This window comes from Tachypleus tridentatus, chromosome 7, assembly GCF_004210375.1.
Source record: "Tachypleus tridentatus isolate NWPU-2018 chromosome 7, ASM421037v1, whole genome shotgun sequence".
NCBI classification, from domain to species: domain Eukaryota; kingdom Metazoa; phylum Arthropoda; class Merostomata; order Xiphosura; family Limulidae; genus Tachypleus; species Tachypleus tridentatus.
The window spans coordinates 9312500-9328443 of record NC_134831.1 but is presented as its reverse complement, the minus strand read 5'-3'; the positions used below and the strand labels follow the sequence as shown (position 1 = coordinate 9328443).

At 33.8% G+C, this 15944-nt stretch overlaps 1 protein-coding gene across 1 annotated transcript in view; it reads right to left on the bottom strand.

Moving 5' to 3' along the window:
• The window catches only part of LOC143255064 (neural cell adhesion molecule 2-like), a 99373-nt gene that overhangs the window by 49925 nt on the left and 33504 nt on the right, over positions 1–15944 (bottom strand). The window contains exon 2 of the mRNA XM_076510113.1: positions 1980–2312. Within this exon, the coding sequence (XP_076366228.1) occupies positions 1980–2312 (333 nt within the window). The remainder of the gene's footprint in view (positions 1–1979; positions 2313–15944) is intronic.

Sequence of the window (15944 nt, the reverse complement as noted above, 5' to 3'; positions counted from 1 at the left end):
AAGGCTTATTTTATGAAATGTCTTCATTTGCTGTGTCTATTGTAGATGATCTTACGTACCAGGGATATCACTACTTTTTTCTGCCCTTAAGCCATTTAAGGCATGATTTATGAATCGCGTAAACGTGAATGAAATACGATAAAAACATTAAAATTTCATATATTAATAAACAGACGTCTTTCTTAGATTACTTAAACTTGTAGTTATAATTCATTTGTTTCTACTTATCGGAACTTAAAGTTCTAATAATAGTGACATCACGAGTATTTTCATGAAGGTTTTAGGCCCTGTTTGTCTTGCATCCAGTCTATTGAAAACTAATAGAACAAATCAGGATAGTAAAGTAAACCAAAGTGTAAAAATATATTCTCTTGAGAATACATTTTTACTTCGAGTGGGTTTCTCCTCATCAAGAAATCAAAGGTATAATTTTAACATTAAGGGTTACAGTATTATAACATCTTGTATCAAATATTATCATAGGAATCTATAATCGCTGTACTATACGGTAACTACACAGGTTTTATATTTCAACCAAATCTTTTTAGCAAAAATTTAAAGGACCAATAAAATCTTCTTGCACTAGAAATAAATATTTATTTTTAAAATCGTTTTCGGTTTCAGAAGAAAATGGCTTTCCTTATGTAATTTTGGAGCATGGTGACATAATGAAATGAGATCGTTTATGGACTTACTGACCCTTCATGTTTTAGATATGACATCACATGCCCATTAGAGAACTAACAAATATATTATAGTAGAACAATAATTTGATATTATAATATAATAAAAGAACCAAGATTAATTCATTTATTTGTAACTATCAGTACAACTGTGGAACACGTATTATGTTTCTCCACTCTGAATAAAACTCGTCGCTAACCCTAAATGCAACTAAAACCTATCTTGAACAACAAACGTATTTAATAGTATTTAACCCTTAAATGGCGGCCATCGTGATGCAACCTACAACGGTCCCGCTGTTTAAGGGTTAGTTCGTATTTAATTCGTTTTTCTCCCATCTGAATGAAACTCGTCGCTAACCCTAAATGGAACTAGAACCTATCTTGAACAACAAACGTATTTAATAGTATTTAACCCTTAAATGGCGGCCATCATGCTGCTACCTACAACAGTCCCGTTGATTAAGGATTAATTAGAGTACTTAATTCGTTTTTCTCCCATCTGAATGAAACTCGTCGCTAACCTTAAATATAAGTAGGACTTCTGTCTTAAATAATAAACGTATTTAATAGTATTTAATTAGTATTTTATTGTTTCTCCCATTTGAATGAAACTCGTCGTTAACCCTAAATGTAAGTAGATTTGTTTCGCGCAAAGCTACTCGAGGACTATCTGCGCTAGCCGTCCCTAATTTAGCAGTGTAAGACTAGAGGGAAGGCAGCTAGTCATTACCACCCACCGCCAACTCTTGGGTTACTCTTTTACCAATGAATAGTGGGATTGACCGTAACATTATAACGCTCCCACAGCTGAAAAGACGAGCATGTTTGGTGCGACGGGGATGCGAACCTGCGACACCCAGATTACGAATCGCACGCCTTAACCCACCTGGCCATGCTGGGCCAAATGTAAGTAGAACCCGTCTTAAATAAAATACGTATTTAATGGTAACTATGTATTTGCCGTGTACGCTAGGAAATATACACGAGGCTTGTTTTTAAAATAATATGACAGATAATGATTTTTCTAATTGTAAGATACATTTGATGGCAAAATGTTTACCTTCCTTGTGCTCAAACTACCTTATTTTGCCGGTAGAGAAAACTGTTCGTGAGAAGCTGATATTCACTAGACCTGAAACACGTATTTGTAAGTCTTGTTGATCAGCGATTTTGTTTTATGCGATCGTCACTATACCTTCACTATGTTGTATTAAAAAGAAATTGAATAATGTCGGTACATATTTTACCTGGTGTACTAAATTATGTTGTGCTTTAAAAAACTCGATGTCTTACCTATAACCTCAAGGAGTACGATGAAATATTCGGTGGGCTCGTGCCTGTAGTCCACGCGACATTTGAATTTGCCCTTATCGTCTTCCCTAATGTTCCATAATTGCAGGACGGAGGGCGAAACAGAGACATTGTAGTAGGACCTGTTGTTTATGGTTCTACTGGGAAGATGCTTCGGTTCATCCCTAATGCCGTTTCTTGCATCTAAGATATAAATTGGTTTCGTAGCGTTGTCTTTATACCACAGTATCAGAGAAACTTTATCTTCATAGACTGAAGAAAAATTGCACGACAGCTCGGCAAACCCTCCTACAACACTTTCGTATAGTAGGTGACCTGTAGAATAAAGGGAGCTTTAGGTCCAGAAAGATCTACAACTAAATATTTTATATTTAAGTAACCTTTAGCTGTATATTTACAGTAAAATATAGGAATTGCCCATTGTATTTTTAAGTGTTAATCATAATGGCTATTACATATCATCACTGGGAGTTAAAGTAACTCTACCACTAAGTAAAAACCTTACAATCCAACCAATTTCCAAATTCGATTTATGTTGTAGGTACTTTTGTAAAATGTTTTGCTTAAAGCAAGAAAACTGGTATGAAAGGAATAGTCAAATATCGCATATCGAGAGTTCATTCACATCAGTTGTATAGAAAATGTTGAGTTTAACATTGAATTATCTGCTGTGTTTACTGAAGGGATCGAATCCTTGATTCTAGGGTTGTAAATTCGAAGATTTGTCATTGTTTCACCCGGGGGGGTTGTAAAAATTAGTAAAGGTAACAAAACACGAGTGGTAATGGCGAATAGAGAAACATCTAAACATATTTCAGATTTTTTATTTAGATAGAACAATACTTAATAATTGTTCTTCATGTTACATTGAGGTAGGCTGGAATTTGTAAACATTACCTAAAAAAATGATTCATATAAATCAATATATATAATGGCTAGAAACAGTCACTAAACACTGTAACATGCCACCGGGAACTTCATAATATAACTTCCGGTTAATTATGTTTATTTTATCTGTATATTTAAAGCATAATAAAACGCTAATACAAAGATGTTACGATTGGCTCTAAAGTTAAATCGTTAATACATTGGGAACTATAGCGGTTATCTGTACTGAAAATAGCATCTGAACCAAAATATTGTGGTTGTATTTAGTAAGTTTGGAAATACGTGATTACAACTGATATTCAAGTAATAAACACGATACCTTACGTGGTGAAGTGCGGAATTTTATATTATTTCTAACAGAAGATGACGACTTGCTAATTGAGACCGCAATCATTAATTAATGGTATAATGAACTTGATTGTCACTAATGTGTCACCTCCATGTTAAGTAGTCTCAGCTAGATGCACAGGGACGTCCCTTTTAACACGAGGTCATGACAACCAAGTGAAGGCATTGAAACGATAATAAAAAGAGGAATTTATAGATGGTGTTTTGACTTCGTTCTAAGTATGATGGTTTGAACCAGATGCACCAGAGTAATATTGGTAATGCAATCATGTCCGCTTCAGATCGTCTGAACTGGATACACAAGAACGGTTCCAGTAATGACGCCATAGTTTATCTACTCATTTACTTAACCAAGTCAGTTTATCTGTTCAGATCGTATGAGGACAATACACTTAACTGTGTCACATTTTCTTTATTTAGTTGGTTTAATCTTACTCTATAATGTTTCTGTATATTCAGCTGGTATGATCGTACTTTATGATAATGTTTCTGTATATTCAACTGGTATAATCGTACTTTATAATAATGTTTCTGTATATTCAGCTGGTATGATCGTACTTTATAATAACATTTCTGTGTATTCAGCTGGTATGATTGTACTTTATAATAATGTTTCTGTATATTCAGCTGGTATGATTGTACTTTATAATAATGTTTCTGTATATTCAGCTGGTATGATCGCACTTTATAATAATGTTTCTGTATGTATGTTCAGCTGGTATGATCGTACTCTATAATAACGTTTATGCATAGTCAGTTGCTCTAATCTGGATACACAATAACTGTCATATCTGAACGTTCAGTTGATTTTTTCTGGTAACTTCAGCAATCAATGTTTATATTATAACTGGCTGATTCGTAGCCCTTCTTATCGATATCTTAATATTCCTGTTTGTAGAAGGAAAGATCTTAATTTTGTATTAGATTTATCAACCTATGATTATTTGTAGCTGTCTGAATGTTTTTATCTAAAATTAATATTTACGTCATATCAGCCACCGCTGTTCTTATAAGTTTGTTAAGTATTTAAATTATCACATTCAGCCAGTAATTTGTACATTTTTTACGGCTTTAATATCTATACATGATGTTTGTAACGCCACCTTTCATTTTGTAATTTATCTTCATTCACATCTTTCGATCTGTCATATTATACAAGATGGATCTGAAGACCTTTCATGCCTTCTTTTACTCCAAGTCTGAAACTCGAACTTTGGTTGGGTCAGTCTGTTGATATAATTAACGTATGAAGATGCAAGTGTTACTTTTATAACGTTGAATGGATTAACTGAGGTCTTTGTGTTTACACAGTGTATTATGACACTCACTGTGCTTACACCGTGTATTGTGACTGTAATTCTGTTTATACCGTGTATTTGACGGTTATTTTCTTTGCACCGTGTGTTAGTCCTAAGTTGCTATATTACAGGGGTGGGCAAATTTGTTTAACGTAAGAGTCACATATGATAAACTTCAGATGTTTGAGAGCTGCAAGACATGAACAAATATTACACACACGTTTTTTATTATTACATGTACATTGTATTACATAAATTTTATATAAATATTAAGAAATACATGTACGTAATAATATTTATTCATGTATGTAGTTTTTAAACTGTTAATTTGTATTAGTTTTAATAATCACAAAGTACACAAATATATACGAAATGTTTACAAAATTCTGGCTGATTATTGTTTTGACTATATTGAGCGTATTTAATAGGGTAGTGAACTACAGAAACATCTGAGAAAAATATGGAAATTTACATTTGATTAACATTAATTGAGACTGCCAAAAATAAAAATAAAAGGGGTACAAACTGATATTTTAAATCATATTTATTTGTCTTAGTAAATATTTGGTTAAAACATGGAGGAAAATATGTAAAACAATAAAATTAGAGATATTTTAATCAGATACCACATTACACAATTCTAGTCTTATCATAATACTTTTCTTACACAAACAGACATCGATACAATTATCAGGCTATTTACTATAAGTAGAGGTCTTGTGAGTTTCCATCTTGGTTGTTAGTTGTTGAAATTCTGGCTGATATGTTGTCGAGAGTGTACGAATTAGCTCCGTCAGTGGTTGATTTGTAAGGATTGCACGATGCTTCGACTTCACAAACTTTATTACAGAGTAGAGTGATTCACAGCAGTATGTTGTTCTGAAAACTGAGATGAGTCGCACATGGTTTTCTTCAGTTCAAGATACTTTATTTCTGGAACTTGCTTCCAGAACTCAGTTGTAGAATGGGATTTATGGATCATCTTTAGATCCAGGTCCTTCTGTAGCTCTATTAGTTCCATTTCCACAGCAGATGATTCTGTAATCAGAGGTTCAAGAATTGGACAACCATCATTGATCACATCAACCATGAATAGATTTACAAGAAAGGCAAAGCAGGGCTTCAGCTTCTGCAAGTCCTTAAACCTGTCTAGGAAATTATCAAGCAGTCCTTGTAATTTATCTTTTTATTCTTCCAGTTGTGGTCTTTTATTTCAATATCAGTCAATGTATTTACTTTCATTTTGAGATTGGGAAAGTAACTGAAGTTTCTTGACAATATGTCTCTTTTGAAAAGTGTTATTTTATTCTGAAAGCTGGAAATTGTCTGATGAAGATCACAAGCAATCTTGTCCTTTCCCTGGAGTGTCAAGTTGAGAGTTTGTAGATGATTCATTATACCAGTAAGAAATATTAGATCTTGCATCCATTCATCATTTCCCAGTTGAAGATAGACTCTTTTCTTTTCTTCAAGAAAAAGTAATAACAGGCTCCAACAGATCCACAAACCTATTTAAAACATTGCTGGTTGACAGCCACCTTACAATGCAGAAGAAAGAGACACCACTGGGTTTATCTTCAAGTTCTTCAATAAAAGCTTTGAACTGTGGACGGGTCTTTCCATTTAAGCATATAAAATTGGCAATTTTAGGAACAAATTTCATCACATCTTCTTACTTGAAGTATTTGTCTGCCAGGTATTCACGATGAATAATCCAATAAACAGGAAAAACTCTGAAAAGCTGGGATCACTTTTTATAAGTGCAATTAATTTTGCATTTTTCTCCACCATTGCAGGTGCTCCATCTGTTGTAACAGTGACGAGTTTATCCAGTGGAATATCAGCATTTGTTAAGGCTCTGTCAAACGTATTTTTAATGTCAACACTACGAGTTGTTTTTTTTAGTGTCACTAAATCCAACATCTCTTCTTTTACAGTTACATCAGAGGAAACATAACAAACAAATACCGCTAGTTGTGGGTTGTCTTGTATGTCTGTAGATTTGTCAAGGGCTAAGCTGAATGCAGGGGAATTCTGTAAATCATTTTGCTTGCAACATCAACATTGATCTGAAAGATACGTCTCTCTGTAGTGTGGCATGAAGCTGATATTTATGCTATTAGTCGCTGAAGTTTTGTATTATTTGGATCTAACATTACAACAACATCAGCTACATTCTTGACAAATTCAACATTAGAATATGTGAGTTTAGCACGAAAAATATTCCATGATATAACAAAACTAGCTTCAGTCGTTGTATCAACTTCCTTACTAAACGTTGTAAACAGTGGCTGCTGGCTATTTAGTGATGATTTTAACACAGTTAACTTGTTATTCCGTAATTTATTTTGATTGAGGTGGATAATCAGACGAAAAGTTTTTGTGGTTTGTTTCATAGTGGTGTTTCACGTTACTGGTTTTGTAATGACTGAGTAATACATTACAGATAAGACACAAAGGTTTATCTCCTTTAACGGTGAATGCAAAATGTTTCTCCCATTGTGGCTTAAAATTTCTGTTTTCATCTTCATGCTTTCGCTTTTTAGAATTTGATGATGCCATCTTCTTTCACAAATTTTTCACAGACACTTCTAAAAGATTAAAGTGAAAAGAAACAATAAGCTCTAACACGCGCAACGCAATCAAACTGTACTGCGCCCAGTATCACACTAACACTCTGCTAAATTCGTTGCCCGCAACACAGCCACACACGCCACAATTATGCGATCGCAATCCACGCCCACTAAAAACTAGCATTGTCAGAACTGTCATGTACTATTTCTGATTCTTCAACACAATTCCTCTGTAATTCTTGCTGATTTGAAATTTCTTTAATTTCTGACTCAACTCTAGCATTAAAATTAGAATTTAAATTCTTAAATATATTTACTCACCATGAACATTAAACTTACGTTTTAGTCCAGTGGACTCTCAGTGTATACCAGGTAAATAATTATAAATCTTGAAATATTTTATTTACCTTTTATATTAATTGTGAGGCAAAAAGGAGCTCAGCCAACATATTTCCACGAGCCACACATTATATGTCAAAGAGCCAGCGGTTTGGTCAGCCCTGATATATTATCATTGATTATAGTGTTAATTGACTATACTGTAAAAGTTGACTACATACTTTATATTTAATTATTTCTCACAGTCATCATGTAATTTACAAGGTTGTTATACTATCAGGGATTAAAATCTGTAAATCATTTTTTTTTCCTTTTTGCAAGATTAAAATATGGCTTTTTTAAGTTGAGAGATACAGCTTAACTTCATATTTAACCATTCTTCTTATGATAAGGTAAAATTGTAAAACGAAACATCACAGAGGACTGCTTCAGGTTTAAACTATTCAATTTTATTTAGTAGCTAATTCCAGTCGAAACAACGATTAATTGGGATCTTTGTTCTCACCAAAGAAAATATGACACGTTTTTACTCAGTGTCCAATTGCTTTATATTTCAGCTAATACAACGATTTCACATGATGTTTTAATACTTCTTTGTAGTGCATAAAAAGGTAATTACATTCGGTGATTAATACGTATATATTCAAATATGTTAAGCCAGAGTAAATATTAAATAGGTACAATTTAGAGCCTTAAGATACCTCTCTATACTTAATGTGCAATGTATTCCTAAGAAGATGCGTTAATATGTATGTTAACAACAAAACCTAGTCATGTTGGAAGGTAAATGTTATTCGTTGTACCGCTGACGGTTGTCATACTGTAACTCAGTTAACATCCTTGCAGGTCAATGTTAATTTATTAACCTACTTTACCGTACATTTACAGATTACATACGGTACATCACAGTGTGTTCATGCATCAGTGATGGTAATAGGAAAACATGGTTGGAGCAAGGAACCATGACGTCAATGCTGAATTACAGTGGTATTAACTGGATTATCGCAATGCTTCCTCAATACCTCCCACGTGTTTAACATATTATCCTTTGAATGCTAACTTGTGAAGAAAAAGCCCAGATGAGATAAAAGTAATATATCCTATTCTAGGATTAGCTGATTATTTAATTATCCCCTCACATGCTCAAAGGTTTAACCTTCAATACAGCTCGTTGCTAATCACATGATTGTACAATAAATCACTGGAGATTTCATAACAGTGGTAAATGTTTTCAAATATGCAGACTCTTTAACTCAGAAACCCAATTAATGAAAAAAGTTCTGAATTCTCGGTTAATTTTTATCTATGTGTCCCTTTTAGACACGCACGTGTTGTTATGCGCGCGCGCACACACACACATACCCTCTTTCCCTCAATTGTTTATTTAAGACTACATTTTGTAAATGTATATTCACTATAAAGTATGAAGCTTTATTTTCTGGCTAAGACTGAAAGATGTTTATAAAAGCCTTCCCAGTGGCTCAGAGGTATGTCTGCGGACTTACAACGATAAAACCTGGTTTTGATACCTGTGGTGGGCAGAGCACAGATAGCCTATTGTGTAGCGTTATGCTTAATTTCAAACAATAACAATGTTTATAAAATGCTGAAAGACAATTCTTCGTTATATTCTCAAACTCAGCTCAACACGGTAAAAGTGTCGTCTCGTGATAAGTCTATCGAGTCTTGTTTTAATATATTCGTTTTTTGTTTCTCCACTAATTTTAAAAAGCAAGTATGCCATTCTGAACTATTGTCTGCACATAAATATTGTAAATTATCTTCGTCTCATTGGAATAATGTAAAACGCTTTTTGAATAAACTTCGTCCGCATTTTAAGTAATGGGATGTAACGTCTGTAAAATTTGTGTGTGTGTGTATGTGAATTGGCACGATGAAAATAGAAATCTACATTTCGGACATGGGGGTTCAGGTTAAAATTTTTCTAACATTACAAAATGTTTCAATCACTTTAAAGCTGTGAGTGCATGATAAAAGTGATAATCTTATTATAGGTGGTGAGTGTTAAGATGCCACCTAGTAACTGCTTTCACTCTGGTTAGTAACTTGAAATTAGGGACGAAAGTAGATAGCCTTTACCATGAAGGAAAATGAAAAATACTGATTAAATTTCAAAACACGAATTATTTCAGTACACGAACTTTAAGAATGATGGTTGAGTGACGTTGGAAAAATAAGGTTATGTTTTTTTTTTTTAATATAATATTCAGTCTGGTAATTTAAAATGTAGTTGTTGTTGTTTTTGAATTTCGCACAAAGCTACTCGAGGGCTATCTGTGCTAGCCGTCCCTAATTTAGCAGTGTAAGACTAGAGGGAAGGCAGCTAGTCATCACCACCCACCGCCAACTCTTGGGCTACTCTTTACCAACGAATAGTGGGATTGACCGTCACATTATACACCCCCACGGCTGGGAGGGCGAGCATGTTTGGTGCAACCGGGATTGGAACTCGCAACCCTCGGATTACGAGTCGAACGCCTTAACACGTTTGGCCATGCCGGGCCCTGTGCAAATCTATAGTTCATTGTTTAAGGTTTGCAGGCAATGGCACCTGTCGTTAAAAAAATCTGACTTTACATCTTTACTGAAACTAAACTTTCGGATTTTACTGCAAAGTAATAATAATAAAACACGCGTGGTGCACATTAACGCGCGTTGCCTCCTACAAAAAAATGTAGAAATTCGTATTTTTAATAATCAAGTGCGTTTATAACTAATATTAATTACAGTATAATACTGGAATGAACTGTAATCATATGGCTGTTGGAAGATAAACGTAGTTATTTGTTAATATACATTACACGTCCTTTTACATCTTCATGATAATAAAGTGGAATTTGACAGGAAGGTTATTATAAGTTTACATGGATAACACGGGACGCGTGTACTATTACAGAACGTATAACAAAGCTCTAAATAAAAACTGTTCTCGGATTCCACTTATCAGTGTAGAGACTCTTTTGGGTACCAGATCCTCTTTCATTAAAATATGGAGGTTTACTTGACATTGTTATTTCTCAAATGTAAAATTTGTGACATGAAGCACGTTCTAACTACCTCATCAATCTTATGCACGAATTCACAAATAGATATACAGGACCGCATTATTTGTTACGTTGAAACAACTCAAATGTTTTATTAACATAAAAAAAAGTGGAAAAACAAATCACTACCAAATGTTTTAAGCTTTTTTGAACATTCTTTTCCATACAGAAGTTATCAACACACTGTGAATGAACATTCCTTTCCAATAGAAGTTATTAACTTTCTGTGAACACTCCTTTCTATACCGAAGTTATTAACTTTCTGTGAACACTCCTTTCTGTACCGAAGTTGTCAAGCTTTCCTGAGAACATTCCTTTCCCTTCAGAAGTTATCAACTTTCCGTAAATGAATATTCCTTTCCATACAGAAGTTATCAACTTTCTGTGAATGAACGTTCCTTTTCACACAGAAGTTATCAACTTTCTTTGAATGAACATTCCTACAGAAGTTATCAACTTTCTGTGAATGAACATTTCTACAGAAGTTATCAACTTTCTGTGAATGAACATTCCTACAGAAGTTATCAACTTTCTGTGAATGAACATTCTTACAGAAGTTATCAACTTTCTGTGAACATTCCTTTCTATACCGAAGTTGTCAAGCTTTCCTGAGAACATTCCTTTCCCTTCAGAAGTTTTCAACTTTCCGTGAATGAACATTCCTTTCCATACAGAAGTTATCAACTTTCTTTGAATGAATATTCCTACAGAAGTTATCAACTTTCTGTAAACACTCCTTTCTATACCGAAGTTGTCAAGCTTTCCTGATAACATTCCTTTTCCATGCAGAAGTTAACAAGCTTCTGTGAATGAACATTTCTTTCCATACAGAAGTTATAAAGTTTCTGCTGGTACGTTGTCCTTGCAGTAAAGATTGAAATGGTTAACAAACTTGGGAATAAATGGCTGTTTTCATGAGAAAGGTACTAGAAGATTCCTCATTCACAACAATATATTACGACTATAAACCTATCTACTTAAGAATGTGATAAGAGTTCGTAAATGTGAGGAATTTACTGGTTTGTGAAAAACTGGACAAGAAAATAAGGCATTGAAATGGATATTCTGTTACAGAATCTGGTCAGGCATCACCGCACATGAGGATTCACGGTAAAATGTCTACTTGAATATATTGAATTTACTGCCAATTACTGTAGAATTTAAACATTGTTCAGACGTACAAACACGAAACTAGGCTAAAGATTGAAGCGTTAGTGGGAGTTGTAACTATTTCACAATTAACTGGACGAAATATAAATCAAATTAACTCATTAGATAAAAGAGTTACTAAAGAATCTTCTGTTCGTAACTACGTGTTGTTTTTGTTTTATCTTCTCCTTACATACTGACCGTATTATAAAACGTTGAGTATTGTGTGGTTGGACTATAAAATATTTTATTTGCACGTAAACCTAGAACATTATATTATCTTCTTTCTTTTATCCTCTCTTCCCCTATTATTGCTTTAGCCATACGGTGTATGTTCATTGTATGTAAGAATTATACTTGTTCTGTTTTTGTTTGAGGAAATGTTAATATAGGTGGCGTTACTTCCAGTCAATTATCAAGTGAAGGAAGATATTGCAAGACAGTTTAGCTTCTGCTCAGCCATCTCTTATAGAAGAGCTTGAATATTCATGAGGCTCTGAGAAATGACAAAAAATATTGATTTTAACCGTTCCTAACATCACAATGAGCTACTATACGATATGTAAAGTACTTTTGACTTTTAAACAGCCATATCTAATAATACAAAAATACATTTTATTTGCTGTCATATATATTAATAAGACCTTATTTAATTGATTATTTAACAATTAATCTATTTCGTCTATTACTAAGCGTTAAAGACTTAAAACAGTTGTTGAAACACAAATAGTAGAAAATTTATGAAATTCATTTTTATTTTTAGTTATTCAATCCTGGTAACAATAAGTATCCCAAACATTGGAAAGTCGTCAGTGATCAGAAGATAACACCGTAGCTGATAAAAATAGTTACTAAACGTTATTTAATTTCTGTATAGAGTTAAAGAAAGACGTTAAATTCGCTGTCTTCCTTTGTTTGTTCATTAATGTTTATTTTCTGAATTTTGCGCAAAGTTACACGAGGGCTATCTACTCTAACCATTTCTAATTTAGCAATGTAAGACTAGAGGGAAGGCAGCTAGTCATCACTACCTTCGGCCAACTCTTGGGCTTCTCTTTAACCAACGAACAGCGGGATTAACCAAAATTTTAACGCCTTCACAGCTGAAAAGACAAGCATGATTGATGTGACGGGGATTCGAACCTTGCCATGCCGAGCCAGTGTTCATTAGTGAAAAGATACTTTAAATAGCTAGGATTTAGTAAATGTGTTAAATTCTACTTCTCAAACATGTGGCAGGTATGGCCTGGCGATTATAACGTTTCACTCACAGTGACCTTGTTGCCAAATTGAAGTCCTTTACTGAGCATCCTGGCACTTTTAAGTTTGGTAGAGTTATAATGTAACAGAAATCTGTGTAGCTGGTAAATAAGGTACAAAAGTTGGCGGTGGGTGATGAGGCTCTGTTGATTCGTTGTCCTTACAGTGAAAATGGGCTTATCCCGTGCAGTGGTTAACATGACTTGGGAACAAGTCGCTGTCACTTAATTTAGAGACAGATAACACTTGGAATTCAATAACATCAACAAAGATTTTCTTTTATTGCAAGTGACTAATCACACAAGTTTGACAAGTTAAAATCTTAAGTATCTTTCGCTATACACATAGGAAATGCATTTCCTTTGAATTATAAGTGTTTAGAATGAGCGCTACACTTGATTTAAACCCAATATTGTACAAACGTCTCGCTAATTATTACACATCAATACCGAGCTGGAGTCAGCAGGTAATTCTGTAAATTAGTCACAAAATAACATGGGTAAATAAATTGAAGACCATTGTGGCTTAGTAACCCGCATTACCTAGGTAAAGACGTTAGTGGGTGAATACCTGTAGCTCTGCTGATTCTGAACAGCTAGATAAAAATACATTTGTAACAACCAGCTGCGCTAGTGTAACCCAGCGATATTATTTCACAAAAAAAAGAATGGTACATACTAATTAATTCTCAACCAGTTGCATCGTAAGCCTTTTGATAAGTACATTGGTACAGTACCTGTAGTTTTCACATCATGCATATTTTAGTTATTGATACCCTGTAGTTACTTAAACCCCAGATGTCTGTTAATCTTGTAGTTTTACTGAAGTAAAACATACTTTTGTTTGTATGAATACCAAGAGGTACAAATTGAGGTAAATTTCAGGATCAGTTTTCAATGATCTATTCACGATGGTTCTCGGTTAAAATTCAATGAAGGTTTCTTGATCTTTGGGCAAGAATCCATCGAAACTTGATCTTGAAACTTTTGTTCCTGACATACGAAAACACTGAAATGATAAGCAATCTAGTATTTTATCAAACACTGAAATCACTTTGGTTCTTCATAAAAAGCTGTAAACTAACAGAATGTATTTCTTAATTTAAATACAATAATGAAAAAAATTCAGTGAAAATATTCAATTTGAGGTGTAACTGAGTGTTATTTTAGCTGTGAAAAAATACTTATACAAAGTTTTTCTTTTATTACAAGTGATTAATCACACCAGCTTGATAAGCTGGAATCTTAAGTATCTTTCGCTATCAACACAGGAAATGCATTTCCTTTGAATTACAAGTGTTTAGAATAAGCGCTAAACCCAATACCGTACAAACATCTCGCTAATTATTACACATCTATAATGGTTTGTACGGGAATGGACCCAGTCAGCAAGTCCATTACAACCTACTTGTTCAACATAAGTTTGTTGACTTTCTGATAAGTTTTGTTCCATTATAATCATCGTACAAGTTGAACATAAAACTACCAACTATTTTGTTTAGATATATTCTCAATAATACTATTCCTTTCCCAAGCTTACGTGGCCCTTTGTATTAATATTGCGGACTTTGAAACTAGCAAACCGCATTCAAATACTGCCAATATCACTTGATATTCTCAGCACAATATAAGAGTGACAGTCAGGAATATGTGGTAAGGACCTATCTTCCCTCTGGCCCCTATCTTAGAACTAGGGATGAAAGCGTATATTTTTAGTAGTTTTGCAATAAATATAAAATGTAAATGCTATTTCCCGAACGTTAGAACAAAAACATCTCTCTAAACTATGTTGATTTCTTATAACATCGTAGGTCATAGAAGCCACTTCTCTCAAATATTTTTAAATTGTTCTTGAAGTTCACTCCTATATTTCCACATTCGAATATGCTGATACAACCAAGATGGAGTTATCTAGAATGTGTTAAAGCTTTCAATTGTACTACTTAACCAATGCTTTGTTAATAATGATGTTATATCACAAAGAGTATTACTTGAATTTTGGCATAATTTTTAATACAATCTGTCCCTAAACATTTACTAGGATACAACGTGTCCAGTGTTCGTTCCAGAATATAACAAATGCCTTGCGAATGAAACCAGAGTAGTTTAATAAATACATTATTTTCTTGGATAGCAATATCCTGGAAATTATTGTAAAGTAACGACATATTAGAAATTAACGCATAACCGATACTTTGAAACATCTTCGAATTTAAGAACTTGATAGCAAGAATAATTCAGTAGTGAAAAAAAAAAAAATAGCCACAGGCCTACAGGTTCACTATTTTGTATATACTATATGCAGTTAGTTGAAATCTAAAAACGTATCTCCCACAAGAGATTAGGTTGTACGTCCAGCTAACAATGTCCACGTCCTATCAAAGTATATGTTACCGAAAATTTCTAATACGAATCTTTTTATAAACTTGTATGGCCTGATGGTTAGAGTCATGAGATTGAGACCCATTACCGGATATACTAAAATATGACAAGTAAGCCCACTATTCCTAGGAAAACAATATCCGAACAATTTATATGGTTTGTGTCGAATAGCAACAATGTTTCTAGTCTATCGCTTTACAGTTAGGAACGGCTAGCGCATGTAGATCTCGGAGTAATTTTACCCAAATCTCATGAAACAAATGAAGTTTTTTTGTTTAGATAATTCGCGCAAGGTAATACTAGGGATGGTACTGCTTTAAATCCCGAAATTTGATTGACTAGAGGTTGCCACTGTCACCTCTCTGGGATTTGATCATAACACCTATAACGCACTCGCTCTTCCTTAATATGAACCACAGTTTCTGTTGTAATGGAAGCAAACCAAGGAACCTTGGACAGAAAGTTCAGCACGTTATTACTGGGATATACTCAGCCATAATACACAACGTATCTAAAATCGAATATCGAATTTCCACTAAGTGAAATGTTATCAGTAAGACTGTCACTAATAGTATTGTTGTTGCTTAGTTTACCCATGTAAGACTGTCACTAATAGTATTGTTGTTGCTTAGTTTACCCATGTAAG